Source organism: Lynx canadensis, chromosome B1 (genome assembly GCF_007474595.2).
Source record: "Lynx canadensis isolate LIC74 chromosome B1, mLynCan4.pri.v2, whole genome shotgun sequence".
Lineage (NCBI taxonomy): Eukaryota > Metazoa > Chordata > Mammalia > Carnivora > Felidae > Lynx > Lynx canadensis.
In genome coordinates, this window is record NC_044306.2 from 115,454,648 (window position 1) to 115,482,506 (window position 27,859).

The 27,859-nt window shown below is 42.1% G+C and overlaps 1 protein-coding gene across 1 annotated transcript in view; it reads right to left on the bottom strand.

The window, feature by feature from the left end:
• Positions 1 to 27,859, bottom strand: part of HADH (hydroxyacyl-CoA dehydrogenase) — a 50,771-nt gene that overhangs the window by 18,308 nt on the left and 4,604 nt on the right. The window contains exons 2-3 of the mRNA XM_030313297.2: positions 6,882 to 7,010; positions 674 to 831 (exon numbers count right to left, since the gene is read on the bottom strand). Coding sequence (XP_030169157.1) covers positions 674 to 831; positions 6,882 to 7,010 — 287 coding nt within the window. The remainder of the gene's footprint in view (positions 1 to 673; positions 832 to 6,881; positions 7,011 to 27,859) is intronic.

The following is a 27,859-nucleotide window of genomic DNA, read 5'->3' on the forward strand; positions in this document are numbered from 1 at the left end:
GCTCAAAACAGGAGAGCCCAGGGAACTTTGTGTAGACAGAGAGGCATTCCCTTCAACTACACCATTCTGGGGCACCTCGGTGGCTCAGTCGGTTAAGCGTCCGACTTCGGCTCAGGTCATGATCTCGCAGTTTGTGGGTTTGAGCCCCACGTCGGGCTCTGTGCTGCCAGCTCAGAGCCTGGAGCCTGCTTCTGATTCTGTGTCTCCCTATCTCTCTGCTCCTCCCCTGTTCATGTTGTATCCCTCAAACATAAACATTAAAAAAAAAACAACAAAAAAACACTACACCATTCTGAAGGTTGTCCTCAAAAAAAGTAATTTTGTCATGAAACTACTGTGAGTTTCCTCAGCAGACATTTGAGGACATGCCCAAGCTCTTTGTCCTCTGGCCTGGGAGGGCCCAGGCAGAGGACGGTCTCTGAATGGACCCTCCACTTTCCTGTGGGAAATTCCACCCTCATTTTGGGACAAGGATCAGACGGAGGCAGCTCAAGCCTTGGGAAGCAGACAGGGAGGATGGAGAACAGGGGAAACAGTGTCAGGTCTTCTGGAAACAGCTATGTGATATTAAAAAGAGAAGTGGGCTTGGTGTCAAAAGACTCCCTCCTGGGAGAAAAGCCCAAGCCAGGGAAGGGAGCCCTTAAACCAACAAGAATGCCCAAGGGTCACATACTCAGAGGCAAACTTGTCCAGCCTCTTGAAGAGCTCGTTCTTCACCTTCAGGTTTTCCACGATGGCCTCCACCACCAGGTCTGTGCTGTGGACCACAGATGCTGCATCCGTGCTGGTTGATATGCTGTTCAGGGTCTTCTCCACAAATTCATCACCAGCCTGACACAGTGGAAGAAAGGAGAAGAGAGTATTCACCAGACTCACCAGAAAATGCTGTGATTTGCTGAGACAGGAGAGAGGAGGGTGAGGACAGGCAAACACGCCCCAGAGGCAACTGGAATGTGTCCTGAATTCTAAGAAATAAAACTCCCTACTTTTCCGTTTAGGGACGATGGCATCTCAGTATGCTTCTAGACACCAGGGCAAGAGTCAGCCTGGGAACGTCCCAACTGCTGGTCAGCTATCACTGTCGTGTACAGGTCATAATCCTTCACTCTTTGTCAGCTCTATTCCAGTTACTAAATGGTCCACCTGCAGCACCTGCATCGGCCTGCTCTCTATCTGTTCAGTGAGTGAGCAGACTGCCATGCACTGTTCCAGGAACAGGCTTCCAGGGAGCCTGGAAAGGAGCAAGAGCTTAGCTCAGCAACATTCATTAGTCTGAGAGGTGATGCTGACTATTCTTTTTTTTTTTCCCCCCCACCATGAAAAGAGAAAGGCACAGGTGAAAGAGGGGCAGAGAGACAGAATATCCCAGGAGGGGCAGAGAGAGAGAGAGAGACAGAGAGAGAGACAGAGACGGGGAGAGAGAGAGAAAGAGGGACAGAGAGAAGTCGGGCTCGTGATCACCCAATGCAGGGGTCAACTCACAAACCGTGAGATCATGACCTGAGCCGAAGTCAGATGCTTAACCGACTGAGCCACCCAGGTGCCCCTGACTATTCATCTCTAAGAGAAGGCAAACAGGGCGCCTGGGTGGCTCTGTCGATTAAGTGTCTGACTTTGGCTCAGGTCATGATCTCACGGTTTGTGAGTTCAAGCTCCCCATCAGGCTCTGTGCTGACAGCTCGGAGCCTGGAGCCTGCTTCAGATTCTGTGTCTCCCTCTCTCTCTGTCCCTCTCCTGCTGGCACTCTGTGTGCATCTCTCTCAAAATTAAACATTAAAAAAAAAATTTTTTTAAGAGAAGGCAGAGAAGAGCTGAGTGAGGGCAAGAGAGGGTAAGAAAGCCAAACTTAGCAATCCTTCTTCAAGTAATAATTGCCCATCACAAACCAGCAACTGGTGTTGCAAAAACATGCCAGACACAGCCTCCACTTGCAGAAAGCTTGCAGTCCCACCTTTGTCTCATCTGTGACTCCAGATTTCCACAGACATACGTCAGGGCAGAAGACAGCACCTCTAAATATATTCAGTAATTAGTATCAGCCTCTCTCCACTCCCCAAGAGCAGAACAAAACATAGACTCCTAGGCCCATCTCCAGAGATTCAGATTCAGTAGGTCTGAGGTGGTACCTGGAAAACTGTTTTTTAGAAAAAGATGCCCCAGGGATTGTGATATAGCTAGTAGACTAGCCAGCACTTGAGACTTCTGGCCCACATAAAGCTTGGATTGTGATAGATGATGTGATTTCAATCAAATTGCTAGATCTGATAAAACAATGAGAAAATGAATAAAACATAGTACCTGCTTTCTAGAGGCTCATAATCTAGTCAGAAGTCATGTGTAGGCACAGGAGTTAAAGAATCTAGGAAAGTATTGTGGGTAAAGTTGGGTGTGGGCATATCCTTTATAGGATGGATGGATTTCTACTGGTGGAGATGGGGGACAAAGAAAAGACCATATGAATGAGCGAGCTCTGAGAGCTTTTTATTTGGAAACTATCAAATGTAAAAATGTTGAAAGACTAGTGTAATAGTAGCAACTGTAATGTAGATCAACCTAGATTTAATAATTGTTAAAATTTTGCCACATTTGCTCACTTGTTTTATCTTTCTTTACACACCCTTGTTTTCTTGCTAAATCTTTAGAAAGTAAATTGCTAACATCATGTCACTTCACCAGAATAAGTACACATGCATCTTCCAAAAATAAGAACATTTGTTTACATAGCATAGTCTCATTGAAATAGCCGGAAATAGTGCATTCTCGAACTTCCCCAGTTGTCTCTCAAGATGTAGTCAAAGTTTGCACATTTCATTTGGCTGTTTTATCTCTTAGTTTTAAATGGTCTGCTTATATTGTTTTTCTCTCCCCCATGACATTTTTAATTGAGAAATTTCCTGAGCTAAATGTAGACTCATGCATACCTGAGAAATAATACAGAGAAATCCTTTGTAAAAAAAAAAAAAAAAAAAAAAAGGAAGAAGACAGCACCTCTAACAAGTGCCATTTTATTTCAGGATGTAATTTGTCCATGGGGCATTGTCAGCCTGGGAACATATTCAGCAACGTGGTCATAATCAGCAAAGCCATCCAAACCATCATGGAACAAAACAACTATCAGAGCTTTTCCACAGAAATATAATGTGAGATAAAAAGTGATTTTAAATTTTCTATTGGCTGCATTTTAAAAACTGAACAGGTAAAATTAGTTTTATCTAACCCAATCCATCTAAGATACTATCATTTGAACATGTAATCAATATAAAAAGCAATGAGATGTTTGGGGCGCCTGGGTGGCTCAGTTGGTTAAGTGTCTGACTCTTGATTTCGGCTCAGGTCATGATCTCACCGTTCATGAGTTTGAGCCCCGCATCAAGCCATCGCCTGATGGCTCCACATCAGGCTCTACGCTGCTGGTGCGGAGCTTGCTTGGGATTCTCTGTGTCTGCCTCTCTCTCTGCCCCTCCCCTGCTCTCTCTCAAAATACATAAACTTAAAAAAAAAAAAAAAAAAGCAGTGTGACATTTTACATTCGTCCTTTCTATTAAGTCTTTGAAATCTGGTGTCTGTCTTCACATGCAGCATGTGACTCGACTTGGACCAGCCCCATGTTGAACTCTCCACAGCCGCCTGTAGCAAGTGGCTGATGTGCTGGTCTGTGCAGAACAAAGTGCATGCAGTGTGTCAATGAGGCAAGCTGAAGCTGACTCGTCCCTCCTCCAAGCACATCCCAGGCACAGATGAGAAACACCAAGACACCAGACTCCCAAGGAGTCACTCATCTGGAGCTGTGCATCTGGAGCACACCACCCACTTTTTTTTTTTTTTTTTAATCCTTCAAGCAGGTCCCAGAGCCTCTGCTCAAAGGAGACAAGCAGCAGATGTGTACAGAATAAACAAATGAAAAATGCAGATGACCTGGGTTCAGACTCACTCTGTCCTTGACTCCAACTTCCAGGGCTCTTAGCAACACCCCCCCGCCCCTGGCCCCATCTGGACCCTCATCACCCTCATCACAATATGCCCTATCCCAGGTCCCCCTATCATTAAGAATATGGGGGACAGGGGTGCCTGGGTGGCTCAGTCAGTTAAGCATCTGACTTGGTTTCAGCTCCAGTCATGATCTCACGGTTAGTGAGTTCCAGCCCCTCACTGGGCTCCACACTGACAGCGCAGAGTCTGCTTTGGATTCTCTCTCTCCCTCTCTCTCTGCCCCTCCCCTGCTCACTCTCTCTCTCTCTCAAAATAGATAAATAAACTTAAAAAAAAAAAAGAATTTGGGGGACAGATGCCAGTTGTTAATCTGCCTGTGATACTTATTGCTTGGATTTCTTCAGGGAGAAAGTAAAAATTATCTCCACTCCTGCCCCTCTGATTTTTAAAAGGTGACTACATATTAAGAAAATGCAAAGCGGGGCATCTGGGTATCTGAGTCAGTTAAGCATCTGACTCTGATCTCGGCTCGGGTCATAGTCTTGCGGTTCATGAATTCAAGCCCTGCATTGGGCTCCGTACTGACAGTATGGAGCTTACTTGGGATTCTCTCTTTCTCTCCCTCTGTTCCTCCACTGCTCATGCTCTCTCTCTCTCTCTTTCTCTCAAATACATAAACTTAAAAAAGAAAAAGAAAAAGAAAATGCAAACCAAAACCACAGTGAGATACCACTTCACACCTCTCATGATGGCTATTATGAAAAAAATAAAAAGCAAGTGTTGGCCAGGATGTGGAGAAACTGGAACCTTCATACACTGCTTGTAGGAATGTAAAATGGTTTAGCCACCGTGGAAAACAGTTTGGTGGTTCCTTAAAAGGCCAAACACAGGACTGTCATATGACCCAGATATTCTACTTCTGGTACATATGTGAATGAATTAAAGAAGGACCTGAACGGATAGTATATCAATGTTCACTGCAGCATTATTCACCACAATGGTCCAAAGGTGAGAACAACCCAAGGGTCACTGACAGGAATGGATAAACAATATGTGGTATATAGACATACAATGGAGTATTATTCAAGCATGATAAAGAGTGGAGGTCAGACACATGCTACAACCTGGATGAATCTTGAAGACAGATGAAATAAATCAAGTCAAAAAAGGACAAAAAGCATATGATTCCACTTACCGGAGGTCCCTAGAACAGGCAAATTCAGAGAGACAGAAAGCAAATTAGTGGTTACTGGGAGATGGGAGAAGGAGGGAATGAGGAGTTATTGCTTAATGGGTATAGAGTTTCTCTTTGGAAAGATGAAAGTTTTGTAAAGAGTTGTGATGGCTGCACAATAGTGTGAATGTAATTAAAGTCACCAAATTCTACCCTTAAAAATAGCTAAAATGGCATATTTTTCTATTATAATAATAAAATATAATAAAATATAATAAATATAATAAAATAATAAAATATAATAAAAAATAGCTAAAATGGCATATATATTCTTTTATAATAAAGAATTTCAAAAGGTGGGGTGCTGGAGTGGCTCACTTAGTTGAACATCTGACTCTTGATTTCTCCTCAGGTCATGATCTCACAGTTCATGAGTCTGATGTTGGGCTCTGTGCTGGCAGCGTGGACCCTGATCGGGACTTTTCTCTCTCCCTCTCTCTCTGCCCCTTCCCTTGCTCATGCTCACTCTCTCTCTCTCAAAATAAATAAACTTTAAAAAAAATTTTTGAGGGGTGCCTGGGTGGCTCAGTTGGTTAAGTGTCTGACTTCGGCTCAGGTCATGATCTCACAGTTTGTGAGTTCGAGCCCCTTGTCGGGCTCTGTGCTGACAGCTCAGAGCCTGGAGCCTGCTTCGGATTCTGTGTCTCCCCTTATCTCTGCCCCTCCCCTGCTCAGGCTCTGTCTCTATCTCTCAGTAATGAATAAACGTTTAAAAAAAAATTTTTTTTAATAAATAAATAATTTTTTTTGAAAAGGCAACTAGACATACACTATGGACACCTGAGGTGACAAACCGAACAAAATCCCTACCTGCACTCTTCTCTGCCTGTGTATGAAAGTGAAATTCCATCCAAGCCCCAAGGGAACCAATCTTAAGCAACTTTAACAAGGTGACAAGCGTAAACAAAAATTCACTTGGTGACTTCCACAGTATTTCTAATTAAATGTGAAGGTCCAAAGAAAATGAGTCAGTGAACCAGTTTCCAGCCTTCTAGGGTTCCTCAGGTTCTTGCACCCCCTCTGCTGCTGGGAAGTGAGAACATTCTGTATTTTCCTCTCTGGTAATGACATTATAAAAGGGCATAAGACATTGTTTAAGCAATCAAAATTTTCTATCTGAGGGGCGCCTGGGTGGCGCAGTCGGTTAAGCGTCCGACATCAGCCAGGTCACGATCTCGCGGTCCGTGAGTTCGAGCCCCGCGTCGGGCTCTGGGCTGATGGCTCAGAGCCTGGAGCCTGCTTCCGATTCTGTGTCTCCCTCTCTCTCTGCCTCTCCCCCGTTCATGCTCTCTCTCTGTCCCCAAAATAAATAAAAAACATTGAAAAAAAAATTAAAAAAAAAAATTTTCTATCTGAATACAATGTTTATTATATCATTTTCTTTTAAACTTACAAGTACAAAAATTACCTTCCTGTTTCACTCTCTTCCATCAGTATAACAAAACAGGTGTTCCTTAACCCAAATTCTCAATGGACAGAATGAGTTCACTACCTGCAGAAACCTTCTCCCCCACCTCAAAACCCAACAATATGGTTATCTACTTCTCCTGTTTTGTAATCAGTTCTTACAGTTAGTATGTACAGTGATGATGTTACTTACACTGGTCTAAAGTTATGGGAAAATGAGCTTTACACAACAAATCGAAAAAGAAGCAAAGGCCACCAAATGTGATATGGTCAGAGGAATGGTCTTGAAATCATATAAAACAAAAATTACCTTGGGGTTTTCTGCAAACTTCTTCTTGGCCACTTTCCTAAGGCTTTCCTCAATCCCCTTTCTAGATTTTGCTAGTATGTCCTCTGTCTGGTCCACCAACATTACCGTGTGGCCAGTTGCTGCAGCAACCTAGAGCAAAAAAAGAAAGAAAACATAAAAGAATAAAAATAGTAGAGTTTCATATTCCATACGAACTCTGCCACCATTCCATTCAAAATACCAAGTAAACGTAATAATAAGCCAGTATCAACTAAACACATACCTCTTGCCAGGCACTGCTCTAAAGCCTTTATGTGGATGGACAAATTCTCAAAACCACCTTATAAGAAGTATGTGCACTGTCATGCAACAGGTAGGCAGCAGAGCTGGGATCTGAATCAAGGCTCTGAAGGCCACACTCTAATCACTTCCCTGAACAGTACTGTCCAACAGGGAGCCACTAGCCACATATGATATTTAACTGAAATGGACTAAAGTTCAAAATTCAGTTCCTTAGTTGCACTAGCCGTATTCCATGTGCTCAAGAGCCCACTCACAGAGCGCTTTTTTCCACCATCTTTTTTCCTTAAAATTTCCTTAAAATTTCCTGTGTAGCTTGACCACTTAGCTCATCTCTTCTGCGTCCTTAGCTCAGTAACAGGAAGACTTGAATAACTGTAGCAAAAAGTTTCCAAGGGCTATTTAGCGACATGGTTCCCATGAAAGTAGGTCTTTGGTGGTCAGCCAACTTAGGAGGGCAATTTCCCTCCCTGCCCCATCCCACCTTGGCTAAGTCCTGAGGGGCACATTTAGTGAAGCTGCTCAAAGTTCACCTGGAGCCAGGTTCGTTCAGCTATATTCAGTGACGAGTCAATCCCAATTCCATCATAATTTGCCAACAGCTTTGGCAAGGACTGTGGAATAGGTAGTGTGGCTAAAAATAGGTCATTGGGTCACATTACAGGTAGGCATTGTACTCAGTTCAAGCCGTAAGTAAGAGGACCATGGCCTATAAGACAAATATAAATGATACAGGACACCAGCACAACTGACATGCCCCTCAGGGTCTGAGAAGACCCCTGCAGGGCCACTGCTTTAGAACTTCTGTAGGCCAACAGTGAGTAGGGGAGGGACAGGTTAGCTGAAATGAACCTGCCCAGAGATGACAGGAAGAAACAGTTCTAAACTACCATCATGATGTGAGATTTTTTTAAACTAGGCAACTAAAAATTCAAAGCTGAACACCAGAGAGGAAAAGTAACAGAAAAGCAAAACTCAAAGGCAAAGAGGTTCAAATCCCTGAGCCAAGATTTCCTAAGAACACTTATAAAAATTATAAGACAGGTTTTAAATGGAAGTTAATTACAATAGCACCTACGTTCTCTTCCTGGGAAAGCTTCATAAAGGGGCTGCAAGTCTGAGCCTGTGGGACCTGTAGGCAGGCAGCATCAGTACTGCCCTGCCCCAGAGCATGCCTGGGAACCAAGAAAAGAAAATGCTGCCAGGACAGGAAGGTCTAACAACCATAGCTGGGTAGTGGTGGTAACGAGAATTACCTTGATAAAAGGACAGAGGCAAGCGGTGAACTTGCCCTATTGGCAGAAACACAAGCTGCAGGCAGGCAGCATGGCCAAAGCAAAACAACGTCCGGAAAGCAAAACCCCCATCAATCCAGAGGAGGGTTTCTCTCTAAATAACAGCAGACCCAGGCTCATCTTGCCAACACCTCAAATCACGTGACACAAATTTGACCATCTAATAAATTCAGAGCAAAAACAGCAAGAGCAAATTTAGACACAGTGCAGAAAAGGCAACACAGCAGGCCTGGGACTGTTATCTTTAGAAATGCCCTTGGCTGGCACCTGGAAACTTAGATTTGGAGGGTTCCCATCCTTCCCGGAGAAGAATGGTTCTCTGTGCCTAAACTGCTTATGCATTGTGGTTTTTGCTGCACACCTGCTTTCTTTCTGGGGGTCAGGAACTTTGGTATGTGCCAGGCAGAGGGTGCCTATGTGAACAGCCCCAATAAAGACCAAGGGCCCTGGGTCTCCAATGAGCATCCCTGGTCAACATTCCATATGTGCCGTCACAACTTATTCCTGGAGGAACTGTGTGTGTCCTGTGCGACTCCACTGGGAGAGGACTCTGGAAGCTTGCCCCTGTTTTCCGCCAGACTTTGCCCCACACATCTTTTCCCTCTGCTGTTTCTGTTTTGTATCCTTTTGCTGTAACAAATGGTAGCCATGAGTATAACTATACGCTGGGTCCTGTGCCTAAATCACCAAAGCTGGAGAAGTGGGGAGATTTGGTGGAGAATCATGACACAGAAACTAAGAAAATAAATCTCAAATTCCAGATGCATCTGGTGATGAAATTAAACTAGTTGGAGACAGACAACCCTGCGAAGCAACAGCTGAAGGGAGGTGTGACGACCAGCGATGGGACACCTCACCTGCAAGGTGGAGGCAAGCAGAGGTGCTGGCTTAGGGACCTCGCATTTTTGTTCCAGCTCCTCTGAGAGTCCCTCTGGAATGACATAAGTGATCTTCACTTTGTCCCTCTTAACCTCTGACCTAGATCATCCTTTGACTAGGACAGAAAGGATTCCTCAGATTTCTACATGACTAGGTCCCAGTCCACTTCCCCTCCTTTTTCTCCAGCAGGCATCACTCAAGTTTTTTTGCTCCTCAAGGAGTTGGAGAAGAAAATTCAAGTACATCTGGCACAAGATAGTACCAAAGCTGAAGGAAAGAGAGATAAAGAAAATGAGGGCAGTGTCCTTCTGCTCAGGGACTTTATAATCACACTGAGAATACATGGGGGAAAAAACTAAATATATAAGGCTCCATATATGGGAAGTCAAATAAAATAAAAACTGCCATAGTGAAGAATCCTTTCAGGCATCTGAACTCAGAAGGCTAGATAAGAGGAGGACATCCAGAATGGGCCAACTTCCAAGGAATAAAGGATTAACCATGAAGAGGTGTGGGGGAAGGGGACAGGGAAGGAACAAATAAGAGGTGATTTCACACCTTTTCTCTAGAAACCCATTTTCAAAGTTATTATACTCATGTTTGATTTGACAGTCATGGGGAATTTTTTGTTATAGAGCAAATAAGCCACAATGCTTTCCTTATACACTTAACCCCTGAACAACTTGGGGTTAGGTGTGCTGACCCCCTACACCATTGCAAATCCACATACAACTTATGGCTCCCCAAAAATTAACTATCAAGCCTACTGTTGACCAGAGGCCTTACTAATAACAATCAATTAAAAAATATTTTTGCGGGGCGCCTGGGTGGCTCAGTCGGTTAAGTGTCTGACTTCGGCTCAGGTCATGATCTCACGGTCCGTGGGTTCGAGCCCCGCGTCGGGCTCTGTGCTGACAGCTCAGAGCCTGGAGCCTGTTTCAGATTCTGTGTCTCCCTCTTTCTCTGACCCTCCCCTGTTCATGCTCTCTCTCTGTCTCAAAAATAAATAAATGTTAAAAAAAAATTTTTTTTAAATATTTTTGCATGTTTTATGTATTATATACCATATTCTTACGGTAAAGCAAGCTAAAGAAAATGTTAAGAAAATCTTAAAGAAGAGGAAATACATTTACAATATTGTAAAAAATCCATGTATAAGTGGATCTACATAGTTTAGACCCATGTTGTTCAAGGATCAATTATAATTACTTTGTTTAAACTGCAAGCAGAACCAAACCTGGAGAGGAAAGTGCCCTCAAATATTCAAGTAAACCAAAGCCACATGCATTATAAAAACACTAAAATTCAACCAGGAAAAACCATGGCCAGAAAAGCATTTTCAGCCTATATGCTGACCCTCCTCTTATCCTAAGTCCTCTGATTAACTCCTTCAGCCACTCCCTCTTCTGTTCTCCCACAACCCCACCCCTGCAAAAAGACACTGAGCAGGTGGGTCCCTGCCTTGCCTCATCCTGAATGAGCACACTAGAGACAACATGTGTGTGTAGACACTGGCCAAAAACAGCTATTAAATCAAGACTCTCCAGGCAATGTTCCGGGAGAGCAAAGTGCACATGTCAAATGATCATGTCAAAGTGAGCGTGTTAAAAACATTTGTTTATTTTCCCTCTCAACTAGAAGATGCAGGAGGTGCAAGGAGGGGACAAACCTAACAGAGAGGAAGAAGACAGATCTTTCCCAGTGTGTTACTGATCACATTTTTGCTCTGCAAAATTTCCCTTAGCTCCACAGTGCCTCATTGGTCTGAGAAAGGCTCAATTTTTTCTCTCTTACTCAAATGACTGGAACATTTTCTAGGATTTTGGACTCTCCAAAGTGCCTATACCAGTATTTCTGGTCTAGTGAGAAGGCAACAATTGTATACTCTAAATAGTTATTCCTGACAGTTTTGTTTGTTTTTGTTTTTGTAAACATTTTCTACTTCAGCTTTTCTTTTCTTGATTAATTCATAAAACTTCAGGAAAATATGAAGGAAGTCTTATGGTGTAGACACAGGTAGAAAGGACATTCCTATTTAAAATTTTTTTTAATGTTTATCTACTTTTGAGAGAGAGAGAGAGAGAGAAGGAGGGAGGGAGGGTGAGCGAGCACAAAAGGGGTAGGGGCAGAGAGAGAGGGAGACACAGAATCTGAAGCAGGCTCCAGGCTCTAAGCTGTCAGCACAGAGCTTCACGTGGGGCTCAAACCCATGAACTGCAAGATATGACTTGAGCCGAAGTCTGATGCTCAACCGACTGAACTACCCAGGCTCCCCAGGACATTCCTATTTAAAACCAAAGTGGATATGGTTAGGTTTGAATGGAGAAAATACAGGCAAAAAAGAGAAAATTAAATTCTCTGTGAAGTATTTTCCATTTTATGAAGAAGCTCTTTGGTGCAGGTCACAATTTATTACGGATAGAACGAATGAACTTTATAGCATCACTTCAAGTGATTTCAGGTTACAGCAATATTTTCATTCTATCTACCCACAGACAGCAACCCAACCTGATGTTCAAGTTTCCTGCAGTCATTTCTTGCAGACATATTCTAGAGACATCAGGTCAGCAACATCTTGAGGACAACTTCATGTCCTATTTGTCTTTGCAAACCTAAGCACATGGCCCATAGTTAGCACTCAATGCTTACTTGGTAAATAAATAAACAAACAAACAAAACACAACTAGCTCATTGCCTGGCACGTATTAGATGCTTTCCACAGGATGAGTCCAATGTTCTTTTACTATATTAATCTACTCCAAATGGGATTGGTATTCCTTTCCTACTGCTATGTGTCTGAACTGTCCAGCACTGAGATGGACTCAAGATCAAGCAGTCTATCCCTTGCCCCCATGCATTCCATGTCAGACCTGAGAGCTGCAGGACTCTTACCCCAGACTGGCTCTATAAGCTGAGACCGTCGTAAGCATGGCTACACAGCCAGAGGCCACTTAATAAAGGCCAACTTATTTCTTTCTAAATTATTAATGCACTTGTCTTATTTCTCCTATGAGATCCCTGAGAGCTAGGAGTGCTTACAGAAGTAACAGTCTCTATCCACAATTATCAGAAAGAACACAAACCCTTAAAAAAAGAAAGAAAAAAAAGCAACAAATGCGGCAAAATTAAGAGCCGCAATGTACTGAGCACTTACTATGTACCAGGCACATACTCTGCATTTTCCAAGACTATTTCTGATCAATCCAACAACTTTGTTAAAGCAGACATCAACCCTGTTTTGCAAATGAAGAAAAGGAATTAGAGAGGGCAATATCACTCAGCTGTTAAGCTGTGAAGCCAGAGGTCGAATTCCAAGGCTGCCTGACCCCAGAACTTTTCTTGTAATCTAGTTAGAGGAGTCCAAGGAATGCTGCCTTATTTGCTAAGACAACCAGCTTTCAAGATACAAAAATAATAAAATATCATTTTATAAAAATTTCATGCTATTGACTTTTTTGTATTCTCTTTCCCTCATGCCTTCCTTAGTAACTATTATGGACTTGGTGACATCCACAAAAATTCCTGTTAAACAATGTGTCAGTTCTTCTCCAAACTGGAGTCCTAATACACTTGAACAGTTCTTATGAAATTGGAAGGACCATTCCATTTCGTAGATAAGGTAAACTGGGGCTTAAAGAGGTTCGGCAACTTGTGTATTTCCCATGGTTAGGGTTAGCAAGTGGTATAATAACAACAGAAGCAGCCTTCAGTTCAATCATATCACAGTCATAGTCACAGCAAAAAGGACTTGATAAACAAGAACATCTATCCAGTTAAATGACAGCTTCCATGTGAGCATTAAAGCCTCAACAGACACCTGAAACAGCCTGTTTCTAGAATAGGAGTTCTCAAAGTATGGGTCCTGGGCCAGCAGCATCAACATCAGCTGGGAACTTGTTAGAAATGCAAATTCTCAGTCCGCCTGAGTGGCTCAGTTGGTTAAACATCTGGCTCTTGGTTTCAGCTCAGGTCATGATCTCATGGTTCTTGAGTCTGAGCCCCAAGTTGGGCTCCACTGCTGACAGCGTGGAGCCTGCTTGGGATCCACTCTCTCCCTCTTGCTCTGACCCTCCCCTGCTCGCTCTCTCAAAATAAATAAACTTAAAAAAAAAAAAAAAAAGAAAGAAAGAAACGAAACGAAAATTCTCAGACTCCACTCCCAACCCAATAAATCAGAAACTATGGATTGGGTCAGAATTTTAACAAAGCCTTCCTAGTGATTCTGATGTTCTACAGTCTGTGCTCAAACCTGGTTGCAGATTAGAATCAGGTGGGGGGTCATTTAAATCAACCAATGTCCAACTCTCACCTGCAGATTCTGTGATTTACTGTGATTTACTTAGTCTGAAGGCATCTGGCACCCCCAGATGATTCTAATGCGCAGCCCAAGAACCAAAACATCACTCTAAAATAAAGAACCTGTCATGCCTGATCCCTATCCCCACCCCATCCCAGCCATCCTGGGTTGCCAACTATCTCCTCAAACCACTGAGAGGCCAGCAAATCTCTGTCCCTAAATCAGTAGGGTTTCTAGGTCTTCCTATTGCCCTGTCCCTGAGAAAGTTGTAAATGTTATCTAGAACATACTATCTGAAAGACTCCTCTCCTCTAACTTCTCCCCAAATTCCTCAAGGAAAAGTCAGGCTCCACCAAGCTCCTACTTCTGCCCAGGACTCTTGAACATGAGGGTATTGCTACATTTCCCCTAAACAGAACTTGCTTCTTAATTCCTTTCTTGAAGGTCAAGCCCCACACACTTGTTTCCTGATTATGTTCCAGTATCTTCCTTGAAATGGCTCTCTTCTAGTATTGATCTCTGGCCACATATGCATCTACACTGATCTTTGATGACTGCTGGTTCCTGGCTAACCCCCAACAGTCTTAAGCTAGTTGCTCCCTTTCTTCTCCACAGGCAGCAGTGCCAGGGTAAAATCCTGAGTTCCCTAGAGAAGAAATCCCTTGAAAAACTCCACAGCAAACAGAAACCAGAGGCCACAGAGGTTTGCTGTCCCTAGTAACAACTACAGTTTAGAGTACTTCGTATGTGCCAGACATCAGGCCTATCTCATTTAATTTTATTTAACCAATTCTCAAGTATCAAATGTCCATTTTAATAAGGTGTCACCTTATGGTTCTGTAGTTTATTCTCTTGACAATTATGAGATTAAAACCTACAGTAAAAGAGCATATATGATTATTTTTGACATTTGGAACAGGAAAACACATTATGTGGCTACCACTATTCCTACAGCTAATTACTGACCCCAAGAGAGGATCCATGTAACACAAGTATCTACAATATAAGTATTGTGCTAACCACTGAAAGGCTCAGTTCTTCAGTATCCAGAGCTGTTATATCTTTACCAAATGCCTGTAATTGTTCCATTCTCCCACTTCTTTCTTCAATTTATAGCAAAAGGTTCTTGGAGAAGGCACTGTGTCTTCCCTTGACACGAATGATATTACAAACACAAGTGTACATACTGGCACTGATGTATCAGATCTTATCAGTGATACAATAAACATTCACATCATCCAGAAGATGTTTAAAATTTCAAGATCATCAATGACAGGAAAACACATAATTTTTAAATTTCTTATAGAACTTTCAGATCCTCAAAATAAGCTTTCATAAAGACCCTAGTTTGAAAAGCAATGACCTCATCTAACCTTTCTGGTAACCATAAAATGAAATATTAAGAAGGTGTATACAAAAAAAAGTATCAGAAAAAAGAAGAAGAAGAAGAAGAAGAAGAAGAAGAAGAAGAAGAAGAAGAAGAAGAAGAAGTCGTCACACATTTAAACTGAAACACAGCGTTGACAGTTCAACAACATTCCTCTTTCAGTCCCACAAAACAAACCAGTGTAGGGCCAGATGTTTCCACAGCAAAAGCCTCCCAAAAGAGTTTCCCCCTTTCAAGCTCATCTCTTGCAACCTTAACAGAGGTTTGTTTCATTTTCTTAAAGTGCAAAAGTCTCCACGGGTTCATGGTGGTTGGGGAGGAAGGAACATGTCTAAACAAGTCTAAAACTATAACACTTGTAACTCCTAAGGCCATCCCACAGTTTCTTTAGCTGCTTCTTTTTGACCTTAAAATCTCTTTCCCATCTAACTTCTATCAGTCTTGTAAGATTCATTCCTAATTGCTGCTGAGGCCCACTTCTCTCCTATGATAGATATGGTGGTTCATGGTTATGGCTTTCTAGTTACTCCTCCCCATTGAAGTCCTGAGTCCTTCAAGAAGTTAGGTTTTCATTCATGGCTTTCATTTACACTCTGCTTTGAAGGCTAAGAACAGAACAAGACTGCTGTGTTGTTCTGGGAAGCCAAATATAATTGTACAGTAAAACCCTGGTTTGTGAGCATAATTCATTCTGAAAACATGCTTGTAATCCACAGCACTTGTATATCAAAGCGTATTTCCCCTAAGAAATAATGGAAAGTTAGATGATTTGTTCTACAACCTAAAACTATTCATATAAAAATGATTACAATACTGTAATAGAATACAAAATAATAAAGAAGAAAATACAAAATATAAAGAAAAATAAATTAACCTGCACTTACCTTTGAAAACCTTTGTGGCTGGTACGAGGGAGACAAGAGAAGAGGGTTATTGTGTGAGACGACTTTCACTCTCACTAAAGGAATCACTGCTATCTATTGGCTCAATGGAATCTTTTTCTTTTCGTGCAATTTTAACAAGGAACCTATCCAAGGACACTTGGTTTTGCCTCCTTTTGAGGATTTCGCGGAAATGTGACATTGCATTGTCGTTAAACAGATTCATTGCTCGCTCTGCTACAGCCTTATTCCAGTGGTGCTTTTCTACAAAATTTTGCACAGTTTCCCGCATTTTAAACATCTCCCTAATCTCATTTGAAGTGAGGGATCCCCTTACCTTTATCTCCTTCTCCTCTGCAGATGAGATGCAGACGCAGACTTCCTATAAAATCTTGCAATTTCGGCCACTCACACACTTCATTCATAATTCTCGATGATTTCCTTCTTAACTTCCACCATAATCATCTCCTTCTTACCACTTTTCAACCTTTTTCTGCATGAGGGCCATTGTATACACTCGCACAGATATTGACTACAGTACAGTATCAATAGACTCTTGTCATATGCTGTTAACTGGCAATAAGGCAGCAGAGAAAAGAGTCTGTATCTGCAGGCAGCCTGACCTAGAATGAGGCAAAGCATTCCTATGCTTACTCTTGTATGGAAAAGCAAAGGACTGTCCATAGGTGCTTTGAAGTGACAAAAAACACACTAGTGCCAGTTGTGGGCACCCTCCAACATTCTGAAAAATCACAGATTTCTGCCAAACACCATGGCCTGAGACCGAGCATCTGAGCATGGGAGACCATCACCCACAATCCCTCAGTGAGAGAAGAACTACTGGCTCAGTTGTGATCATGTGAAATTCGGTGTCATGTACTACTCATATTACAAGACACTGCTTGTTTATAAAGTTAAATTTATTAGAAATGTTTGCTCCTGGGTGTTATACATAGGGAATGAATCACTGGAATCTACTCCCAAAATCATTATTGCACTATATGCTAGTTTGGATGTAAATTAAAAAATAAAAATTAATTAATTAATTAAAATTAAAATAAAAAAAAGAAATGTCTGCTCATCTTGTGGAACACTCGCAGAACAAGTTACTCACAATCCAAGGTTTTAATGTACTGGGGTACACAAACAATATGGATAGCAGGGAAACCTTTGAACAGTCTGGGTGAAAAATACAGAGATTATTAGAAAATGCTTTCCACAGAATGATCAAAAGTCACAGACAAAACACTTGGTTTCTGAGGGTGAGCATTTTTGATCCCATTCCCAATACCTGAGCTCCCCTATGGAGAGGAGAACTACCGTTTAGAGTACATGCTGGCTATGGCTACATCTCCACGTTCACTCCTTCAAATGACTACTGCCTACTACTGACTCAACATCTATGTCATCCATGCCTCTTTCAGGCTCTGGAATAAGGTAGTGAATAAAACAAGTCCCCTGCTCTCAGGGAGCTTTCACTCCTCATAAATTACCCAATTTCATCTTCATAATAGCCTTTGGGGTAAGTATTATAACTATAACAAAACCGAAGGTCTGAAGGGAACTAGGATTTGAAGGTAAGCTGTCCACATCTGGAGCTCACGTGCTGGCTATTCTTGACCCAAAAGGCACTGCTGGGTCCAAGGGGAACAGTCAAGACCTTTCTGAGCTGAGCAAGGACCAGCCCATCTGGAGCTCAGCTACCAGATGTGAGATGGGAAACGTTCCATGACCTCTGTGGGCCGTCTCCTTATATAGAAAAAAAAAAAAAATGGGGCAATAGGGTTGTTGAGAGGATTAAATGAGTTAATACATGCTAAACACTGAAAATAGTGCCTGGAATATCACAAGAGCTGATTATTTTTATTCTAGGCAGCTCCCTTCCTCCTTCTTCAAGGGTCTGAGGCCTAATACTGGATCCAGGTACAGCCTCCTAAGGTAAATTATTTTATTTTGCTTTTGTTCTTATGCCTTTTTTTTTTTAAGTTTATTTATTTGAGAGAGAAAGAGAGCACCAGCAGGGTAGGGGCAGAGAGAGAGAGGTAGAGAGAGAAAACCTCCATGAGCTGTCAGCACAGAGCCCGAGGTGTGGCTAGAACTCACAAACCAAGAGATCATGACCTGAGCCGTAGTCAAGAGTTGGACGCTTACCAACTAAGCCACTTAGGCGTCCTGGTTCTTAAACCTTCCGATCCCAAGATTTGTTCCTTTCTATGTCCTTCCTTTTTTTACAAACAGACTGGGATCTCTCTTCATTTAAAAAGAAAGTAAGAGGGGTGCCTGGGTGGCTCAGTCAGTTAAGCGTCCGACTTTGGCTCAGGTCATGATCTCCCAGGTCCATGAGTTCAAGACCCATGTCGGGCTCTGTGCTGACAGCTTGGAGACTGGAGCTGCTTCAGATTCTGTGTTCCTCTCTCTCTGCCCCTCGCCACTTCACACTCTGTCCCTCTTTCTCAAAAATAAACAAACATTTAAAAAACTTGAGGGGCGCCTGGGTGGCGCAGTCGGTTAAGCGTCCGACTTCAGCCAGGTCACGATCTCGCGGTCCGTGACTTCGAGCCCCGCGTCGGGCTCTGGGCTGATGGCTCAGAGCCTGGAGCCTGTTTCCGATTCTGTGTCTCCCTCTCTCTCTGCCCCTCCCCCATTCATGCTCTGTCTCTCTCTGTCCCAAAAATAAATAAACGTTGAAAAAAAAAAAATTTAAAAAACTTGAAGAAAATTAAAAAAAAAAACAAAAAAACAAAAAAAGAAAAAGTTGGGGAGGGGGGACCTTCAAACTTCCTTAACCGCCTAAAGCTGGCCTTCACTTCACTACCAATTACTGGGTGGCAGAATAGTATGTGCAACACAACTTCTAGAATCAGACTTTAAACCCTGGCTTAGCCACTGGACTGGAGGACTTTGAGCAAGTTATGCAGCCTCTCTATCTATGGTTTCCTGATCTGTTACAAGAGATAACCAGTACCCTTCTCATTGGATTGCTGTGAATGTTAAAGACGTGAATGCATCTGAAGTGTCCAGACCAAGGCCAGGCTCACAGAAGGTGCAGTGATGCTTGCCAACTGTGACTCTGGTCACCACCCTCAGTGCTTCCACTTTCACCCCCACTATGCAATTCTTAAACATGAGCAACATGGTTTCCTCCACCGCAACTGCTGTATAACTTATCTGTGGTCTTCTAACTGCTAAAGCCAATGCCTCTTCTTCAGCTTTATCTTCTACTTTTCCAAAGCCCTGCACACTGCCAACTAGGGCTTAATTTTTAAACTGTCTCCAATTTCTTACCTCTATTTCTTATCTCTGTTCCTCTTAGCCATATTGACTTCTCTCAATCTTTCAGCCTCTAAACAAAGGTTTAAACCTTTGTTTAAACAAATCCTTCAAGATTCTGCTTTCAATATTCTTTTTGTCTCTGTATCTTTTCCTTCTGGACTCTCAATCATTCTCATAATTCCAACTATGCCTAAAACTAACACCTTCCATCCTTAGTCATCATCTTGATGTCCTACAGTCATCATCCTGACCCTAAATCCAGTTCTCTTTGAACTTCATTAATGGTATCACTATTCTGAGAGTCACAATTTGCTGGACAACACCTTTTTCTTAATCTCAACCTTTAATTACAGTCTTAAAAAATTCTACCCATTATTCAAGGCCCACTTCAAATGTTACCCTCTCCATGAAGCCTTTTTCCAAACGAATGTGCTCTTTTTTTCTGTTTTGAAACCACAGAGCTAGACTTTTGCTGGTCTTATTATGGAACTTTATAACAAAGTAAACTGTGTCATTTGGATCTTTGTTTAGCAATTTCTGCCCCTAGACTTAAATTCTTTATGGCAGAAACTCTTTTGGGCTTTGTACCTTCTAGTACTTATCATATGCCTTGTACACAGTGCCTGTCCCATAAGTAATTGCTAAATACGAAATGCTCTGGAGTACAGTAACCAGGGCCTGTACTCTACCCCAGGCACACCATACTTCCTCCTTCTCTGAACTATTTCATGGCTTCATGCCCCTGTCCAGGTGGTTCCCCCTACCAGGAAGCCCCTTCTCCCTCATTGCTGCTTGGGGGACTCCAATAACCTTCAACACAGAGGCTATTTCTCCTTTAGTGAAACCTCCCCCAATCTCTAACAGAGGTGGTCACTTCTCGGTACCTCTACTGATTTACAGATACAAAACAAATCTTCCATATAGGACTCCAAATACTGAAAGAAAAAGTACAGAGCTGGTGTGAACCACCAGCTGTCAATGGCTGCTCACTTATGTAATGGTAGCTCAATCACCAGGGTATGAGCACAACAGATAAATCAAAAACAAATTGGTCACAGGCTATTTTATGTTGTAAAAATCTCGCGTATTTCAGAATAATAGTCATTAACCCATCAACAGACAGGAGAAATTCCAGATGTGAAAGAGATAAATTAGACATGGAAATGTTGAGTAACACCAACTTTTAATGATGAACTCAAGAAAATACCCAGAGACCTTTCCAAAAGAGCTGTTGCATCATCCACTTCAGAGTCTGAATTTGCTGTTCACACAAATACCAATACAGGGTGGTTCTGGCACACTCCCATCTGCAGTCCAACCAGAATTTCCAGTAAATATGAATTTCATATACATATATGTAGTGCAGGGGCACCTGGGGGGCTCAGTCGGTTAAGCATCAAACTTTGAATCTGAGCCCCATGTCAGGTTCTCCGCTGTCAGCATGAAGCCTGCTTCAGAACCTCGTTCCCTCTCTCTCTCTGCCCCTCCCCACTTGCACCCTCTCTCTCTCTCAAATAAATAAACTTAAAAATATATGTATGTAGTGCAATATATACATATGCCTTTTTTTACATATACTTTTTAAATTTCCCTTTTTCCTTACTGTAGAAGATGTATCCTATAGGTCAGATCATATCTTAACATATTTAAAAGTCTTGCTGAAGACATTTAAACCACCAAAACTTTCATATGTATCAGGTCACATCCCAGATGACAGATAGGCAATCTGTCTGCCTTTATTAGTTGTTATTCATGCTTATATTTCTTTCTCTGGACAATGAGCTACCCAAAAGCAGCAAGAACACATCACCTTTTACCCACCCCAATACCCAGCACATGCAAGACACTTAATATTTGTGAGGGGCGCCTGGGTGGCTCAGTCGGTTGAGCGTCCGACTTCAGCTCAGGTCATGATCAGCTCAGCTCTGTGGGTTCGAGCCCCACGTCAGGGGCTCGAGCCCCACGTCAGCTTCAGCTCAGGTCTGTGGGTTCGAGCCCCACGTCAGGCTCTGTGCTGACAGCTCGGAGCCTGGAGCCTGCTTCAGATTCTGTGTCTCCCTCTCTCTCTGCCCCTCCCCTGCTCATGCTCTGTCTCTTGTCTCAAAAATAAATAAAAACATTTTTAAAAATTATGAAAAGAACACATGAACGAATAATAAATGTATTTCTAAAAAGGCCCAGTTTCCAAATCATTTTAGGACTAAGTTCTCAAGAAGTCATGACTATACAGAATAGTTAAAATTAACAACACAGGAAACAACAGGTGTTGGCAAGGATGTGGAGAAAGGGGAACCCTCTTACACTCTTGGTAGGAATGCAACTTGGTGCAGCCACTCTGGAAAAGCGTATGGAAGTTCTTCAAAAAATTAAAAATAGAGCTACCCTACGATCCAGCACTTGCACTACAAGGCATTTACCCAAAGGATACGAAAATATTGATTCAAAAGGATAAATGCACCCTTATGTTTACAGCAGCAGTATCAACAATAGCCAAATTATGGAATGAGCCCATGTGTCCACCGACTGATGAATGGATAAAGAAGTTGTGGTGTGTGTGTGTGTGTATGTGTGTATCTCTCTCTCTCTCTCTCTCTACACACACACACACACATACATACATACATACACATACATACAATGGAACATTACTCAGCCATTAAAAAAAATGAATGAAATCTTACCACTTGCAACGATGTGGACAGAGCTAGAGAGTATTATGCTAAAGAAAATGAGTCCGTCAGAAAAAGACAAATGCTATGTGATTTCACTCATATATGGAATTTAAGAAACAAAACAGACGAACATGGGGGTTGAGAGAAAGAGAAGCAAACCAGGAAAAAGACTCTTAGCTATACAGAACAAACTGAGAGTTACTGAAGGGGAGATGGGGGCGGAGGGGGGAGGATGGGCTAGATGGGTGATGGGCATTGAGGAGGGCACTTGTGGTGAACACTGGGTGCTATATGTAAGTGATAAATCACTAAATTCTGCACCTGAAACTAATATTAAACTGTATGTTAACTAAGTAAAATTTAATAAAGACTTAAAAATTTTTTTAAAAAGAAGTCATGATTATAACTAGAAACAACAAATTTTACATAACCTTCAAGATATTTTAGAATTACAAAAAAATCACATTACTTTGAAAGGGATAGTAACAACAACAACAAGAGCTAATAACCAGTCTTTTGGTCAGTTGCCAAGTGGAAAAAAATGCTACAAGTCTGTTATTTTGGCAAACAGACTAACTGTTTTTTGGCAGTGGTGGTTAAGATGCCAGGCAAAAGGGGAACTGAAGGGCATGTGAATGTGTCCTGTACCTTTTATCCAAGGGGCTGTGGGCAAAGCTAGAGGCATGCAAACCCTGTATTTGTGACCATCTGTGAGGGGCACACATGTGAGCCAAGTCAAGGATGGCCACAGACACACAAGCTCACTCCCTCCAACACAGGTTTCTTCTCTATCACACTGGGGAAACTGAGGCACCTTAGCTTCTCAACTACTGCAAGATCAGAGATCAGAAATCAGAAAAGCATTTATGGTTCAGGTTTATTAGCTACAGATAAACAAGACCACGGATTTTTAGAACAGAAAGATACCCTAAATATCATTAGTGTGGTGGCTTTCAAACTTTTTTAGCCATAAAATCCTTCTTCATAGAAATGCATACAGAAGAGCAATAGATAAAACAGAGGTCAGGGAAGGGATCTATTCACATCCTGATGGCTATTACAAAAGTGAAAACAAAATAAGTTATTGGCAAAAATATGGAGAAACTGGCACCCTTGCACACTGCTGATGAGAATGTAAAATGGTGCATTATGGAAATTCCTCAAAAAATTAAAAATAATTACATATTATCCAGCAATTCTATTTCTAGATATATACTCAAAAGAACTGAAAGCAAGGACTCTTAATAATTTAGTCCTTGTTAGTCCTACGTATACACATACTCACAGCAGCATTATTCACAGTGACCAAGAAGTGGAAGCAACTCAAGTGTCCCAAGGTGGATAAATGGATAGAGAAAATGTGGTGCATACATTATTCCACTGAAAATATCCCAATGGACTATTATTCCTTAAAAAGGAAGGAAACTCTGACACATGGTACAACATGGATGAACCTTCAAGATATAACATTAAGTGAAATAAGCTAGTCACAAAAGGAATAATACAGATTCCACTTAGATGATGTGCCTAGAACAGTCAAATTCATAGAGACAGAAAGTAGAATGGTGGCTTCTAGGGGATGGGGCAGTGGGGGGAAGTCATCTTTAATGGGTACAGAATTTCAATTTTGCAAGATGCAGAGTTCTAGAGATAGATGATGGCGATAGTTTCACAATAATGTATAAACACTTAAATGTCACTGAACCGCATACAGGTCTCCCCCACCATCTGGAAGACTTCTATGAAACCTTTCATAAGCCAAAATGGCATGAAGCAAAGAAGCAATTACCATTAATTTATATGGAAAATTTTTGAGCATTCCCATACCCCAAAAATAACTTCTCTTAGGCTTTTCTGATACCTTAGGACACATCTGCTAACAGATACACAAAATAAATCTAAATAAAGCAGAAATGCTCACAGACAGAGTTCAAAGCCATGATGGCTTGATACTGAGTGTAGTCCCCAGGGAAGGAGCCGCTCAGGGTGTGCACTGCCTCTATAATGGCTTGCTGCCAAACAAACGCTGAACACTATTTTAGCTTTTCGCCTTTTTCCATAAAAGCAAAACTCCCCTTATGCATTTCTTTCAGTTACCAAAAACAGGTACTAATACAGATTTTTCATAAAAGCAAAGTAGCATAATGCAAACTCTTGGAAAGTGAGGGTTATCTACATTTAAAAGTGGCTAAAATGATAAATTTTATGTTATGTATATTTTGCCACAATTAAAAAAAAAACCTTTTATCTAATCCAACACAACACGCTAATTTTACTCAGAAAAGAAACAGAATTAAAACAGAAAAACTATTCACTTAAGATCATATACAGGCAGAAAGTATGGAAAGAGCCCAAATGTCCAACGATGGATGAACGGATAAAGAAGATGTGGTATATATATATATATAATGGAGTATTCCTCGGCAATCAAAAAGAATGAAATCTTGCCATTCGCAACTATGTGGATGGAACTGGAGGGTATTATGCTAAGTGAAATTAGTCAGAGAAAGACAAAAGTCATACGACTTCACTCATATGAGGACTTCTTTAAGAGACAAAACAGATGAACATAAGGGAAGGGAAACAAAAATAATATAAAAATGGGGAGGGGGGACAAAACAGAAGAGACTCATAAATATGGAGAACAAACTGAGGGTTACTGGAGGGGTTGGGGGAGGGGAGATGGGCTAAACGGGTAAGGGGCATTAAGGAATCTACTCCTGAAATCATGTTTCACTATATGCTAACTAATTTGGATGTAAATTTAAAAAAATAAAAAATAAAATTAAAAAAAAAGATCATACACAGGCGGTAGTGTTCTATCTAAAATGTAATTCTGTAAAAGGTACTTCTGTCTATAATAATTACTCCATCAAACTCTTTGATGGCTCCCAGGCACCAAGGAATAAAACTTAAGTTCCTACATATAGCATGCAAAGCCTTCCAGGAGGGAGACTCGCCTCCTCTCCAGACACAATGCTCACTGAGGACTGACACTTCAACACCACCACAAGGCCTACAGCCTCCACATCTACTACTGTCTCACCTCCTGGCCTTGGCTCTGTCCATACCTTCTTCCCAGCTTCACCTCACCAAGCCTGAGTATCACACACACTAAGTACTGAGAATCACAGATACTAACTAAGATCACTTCCAGACCATACACCCCAATCTTCTTGGCCCTGGGCTAGGTGTCCCTCCTGTGTTCCTGTAATACCCCTGCACACCCTTACCCCTGTGCCCCCCCCCCTCACTGTGTTATGACCATTTGTTTCAGTGCTGTCTTCCCTACTTCCCTACTGCAGGCTTCTGACAAAATGTCATCTGTCTCTGTCCACTAAGCACCAGATCCCACCTGGCTGTGGGGCCCCCAGGAAATACTGACCAAACATATATGGCTGGTAGGAAAGCCAAGATGAGATTAGATCTCCTGAAGGTCCAGGGTTCTTTTCATCCATGTAGCTGAGGGCCCCCCTGCCCCGACAATGTGAAAAGAATTACATTACTGAGGGCTCAAAACCACACTCATTCTTCTTGAATTATGCAACAATACCACTCAAATTATCCCCAACTCTATGAGGAGACAGTAGTGGACAAATGGAACACAAAAAGAAGGTCTTTTTTCCTTCCTCCCATAGACATCTGTTACTTTTACAGTAAGGAAAACTGTTCCTGGAACTTTAATTTCAGTGACCATAATTTAAATCAACCATTGAGAACTCTTATTCTATATTACAGTACCCACCCACTGTAAGACCTTGAGGACAATATGTAATGGGGGAAAAAAATTTGAAGGCTATGTCCTCAGCTCCATGACTTCCCTAGCCTTGGTGGAAGGCAGGCTTAGCCAGAGAGAAATATTTTTAGACAAGGGTGCTTCAGAGCTATAAAAATAGGCCAGGTGAATAGCACACTTGTCAAAGCCTCTGGAGTACTCCAGCCACAGGGCCAAGTAAACATGCCAAGCAGGAGCACGCTGGATTTAAATATTTTTGCAGACATATCACCATATTTGAAGCAGCTTCTCTGAAGCTTAACTTGAATGGTAAGTTTGTGAGAACTACGTCAACTGGTAGAGTGAGCTGCCCCATGAGCCCTACACTGCAGGAGGACTGTGTTTCATCAACATTACATTCTCTCACAAAACTATTCTGACTTCCTTCCAACTCCCAGAATAAGTGCACTGACTTAGTACTCATGATGCTGACTGTACCCCAGAAGCTGCTGTTCCTTTGCATCGGGGCCTGCCCTTGGGCTCATGATTTGATCCATGGAGGGAAAAAGTCATAAATCAGATGCATCTTGCAGAGCTGGCAATTCTGGGTTTACGATTATCTCTGACTGTGTAATACCTTGAACTCTGCCATCAACACAAATTGCCTTCACTAACTTCAACAATCAAAAAAAGGCATTCTGTTGAGGCTTTCAACCACCACTGCCACCATAACCAGCTGGTTTGTTCTTAAAACAGTCTAATTCATTGGCTGGCTTCTTTTTATTGACTCAGACTTTTTTACTTCAAAAAGTACTAAAAATCCAAAGAAATGTGTCTCCATTTTCAGATGAGAAATCTGTCAAATACAGACATTTTTTTTTGAAAATTCAATAAGCATCTGGATTTGCTAATGCAGAGAAAATAACTCCTCTCCCAGGACTCTCTCCTCCAATCTCCCACCAATTCTGGGAAGAAGAAGGGATGAACGGACATGTCAATAGCATCAACCAACTCTTGGTTATATTTAAGTTTCCCTCCAGGATGTTGCCATGATGAACACTTTCTGAGTACAGGAGACAGTTACAAATCCAAAGTGCTCTCTAGGAAGATTAGAATGGCAATGTTTTCTAGAATGAGTAGGTTTTTGCTGAAAAGGACCAATAAAGAGGCTCCCACAATTCAGGTATAAATGCCTGGTCTAGGAATTACAAACGGGAGAGCAGGGGAAAGAACACTCCTCAGAGAGGAAAGCCTCAAAGCCTTTTGCAGCATAGAGACTCTCACCACGACCCCATCTTCAGATGTATGTGGCTGGAAGAACAACAGTGGTAATGACAGAGGGAGGAAAGTTGCAGGGAAAAGCTGGAGGGGGGAAAGGGAGGGTACATGATGAATAATTAAGTCTTGGCAAGTGAGTTTGAGTCTATTCTCTGCAGAAAGGTTGCATCAGAGCACCCAGATAGAGATCATCAGTGAGTGATTCTCTGAGTCTAGAGCTAAGGAGAGATCAAGCTGACATCCATTGACTCCAGACACCCACAAAGGATCCCCTTGCCCATGCAGGCCACATTTCTCTCCACAAGACAGCAGAGTCCAGAGGTGCAGGCAGAACTGTGGTTATCTCGGCTTCAGGGATCAAACATCTTCAAAGACAGTTAAGAGAATCTAGATGTAAAGAAGTCATCACCAGATTGATCTGACAAATCTCCATGAAAACAACTAACATTTCCTGAGCAGTTACCATTGAACATGCTAGCAGGTCTCTTAAGCACTTTGCCCATTGAGCTCTCACAGTGCTATGAGGCAAGTATCCTTGTTCACAGATAAGGAAACAGGCAGAGAGGGGTTAAGTGAGTCGCCCAAAGTTTCTACAGCACGGACAGGTAGGGCTGGCCACCAAGCCCCAGGGGGCACTTCATACTCTGCTCACTTTCAAATGTCAGACTACCACTCATCAGAAACTACTGCATTGTTAGTAGAACCCAGGGAGACAGGATAGAGAGCAGCAGTATTATCTCCCTGTGGTCCCAGGAGAGCTAGGCAGTGAGGGGTGTGCCCAAGGCAGATATGGAAAAAAGACCTAAGTGGGAGGAAAGAAAATTAGAAACTCAAGCAAGGGGGCTTAATCAGTGAGGCTATCTAGGAACATGACAAAGAAAATCCAAAACCTGACTGAGGTGCCATTTCTGCTCTACAATGTCCAAACATATTCTTTGACATTCTTTTTTGACTGTATGACCCACCTCTTCTACAGTATCTCCAGCCCCACCCCAAGTTCAATGACTAATACGCTGACAGGG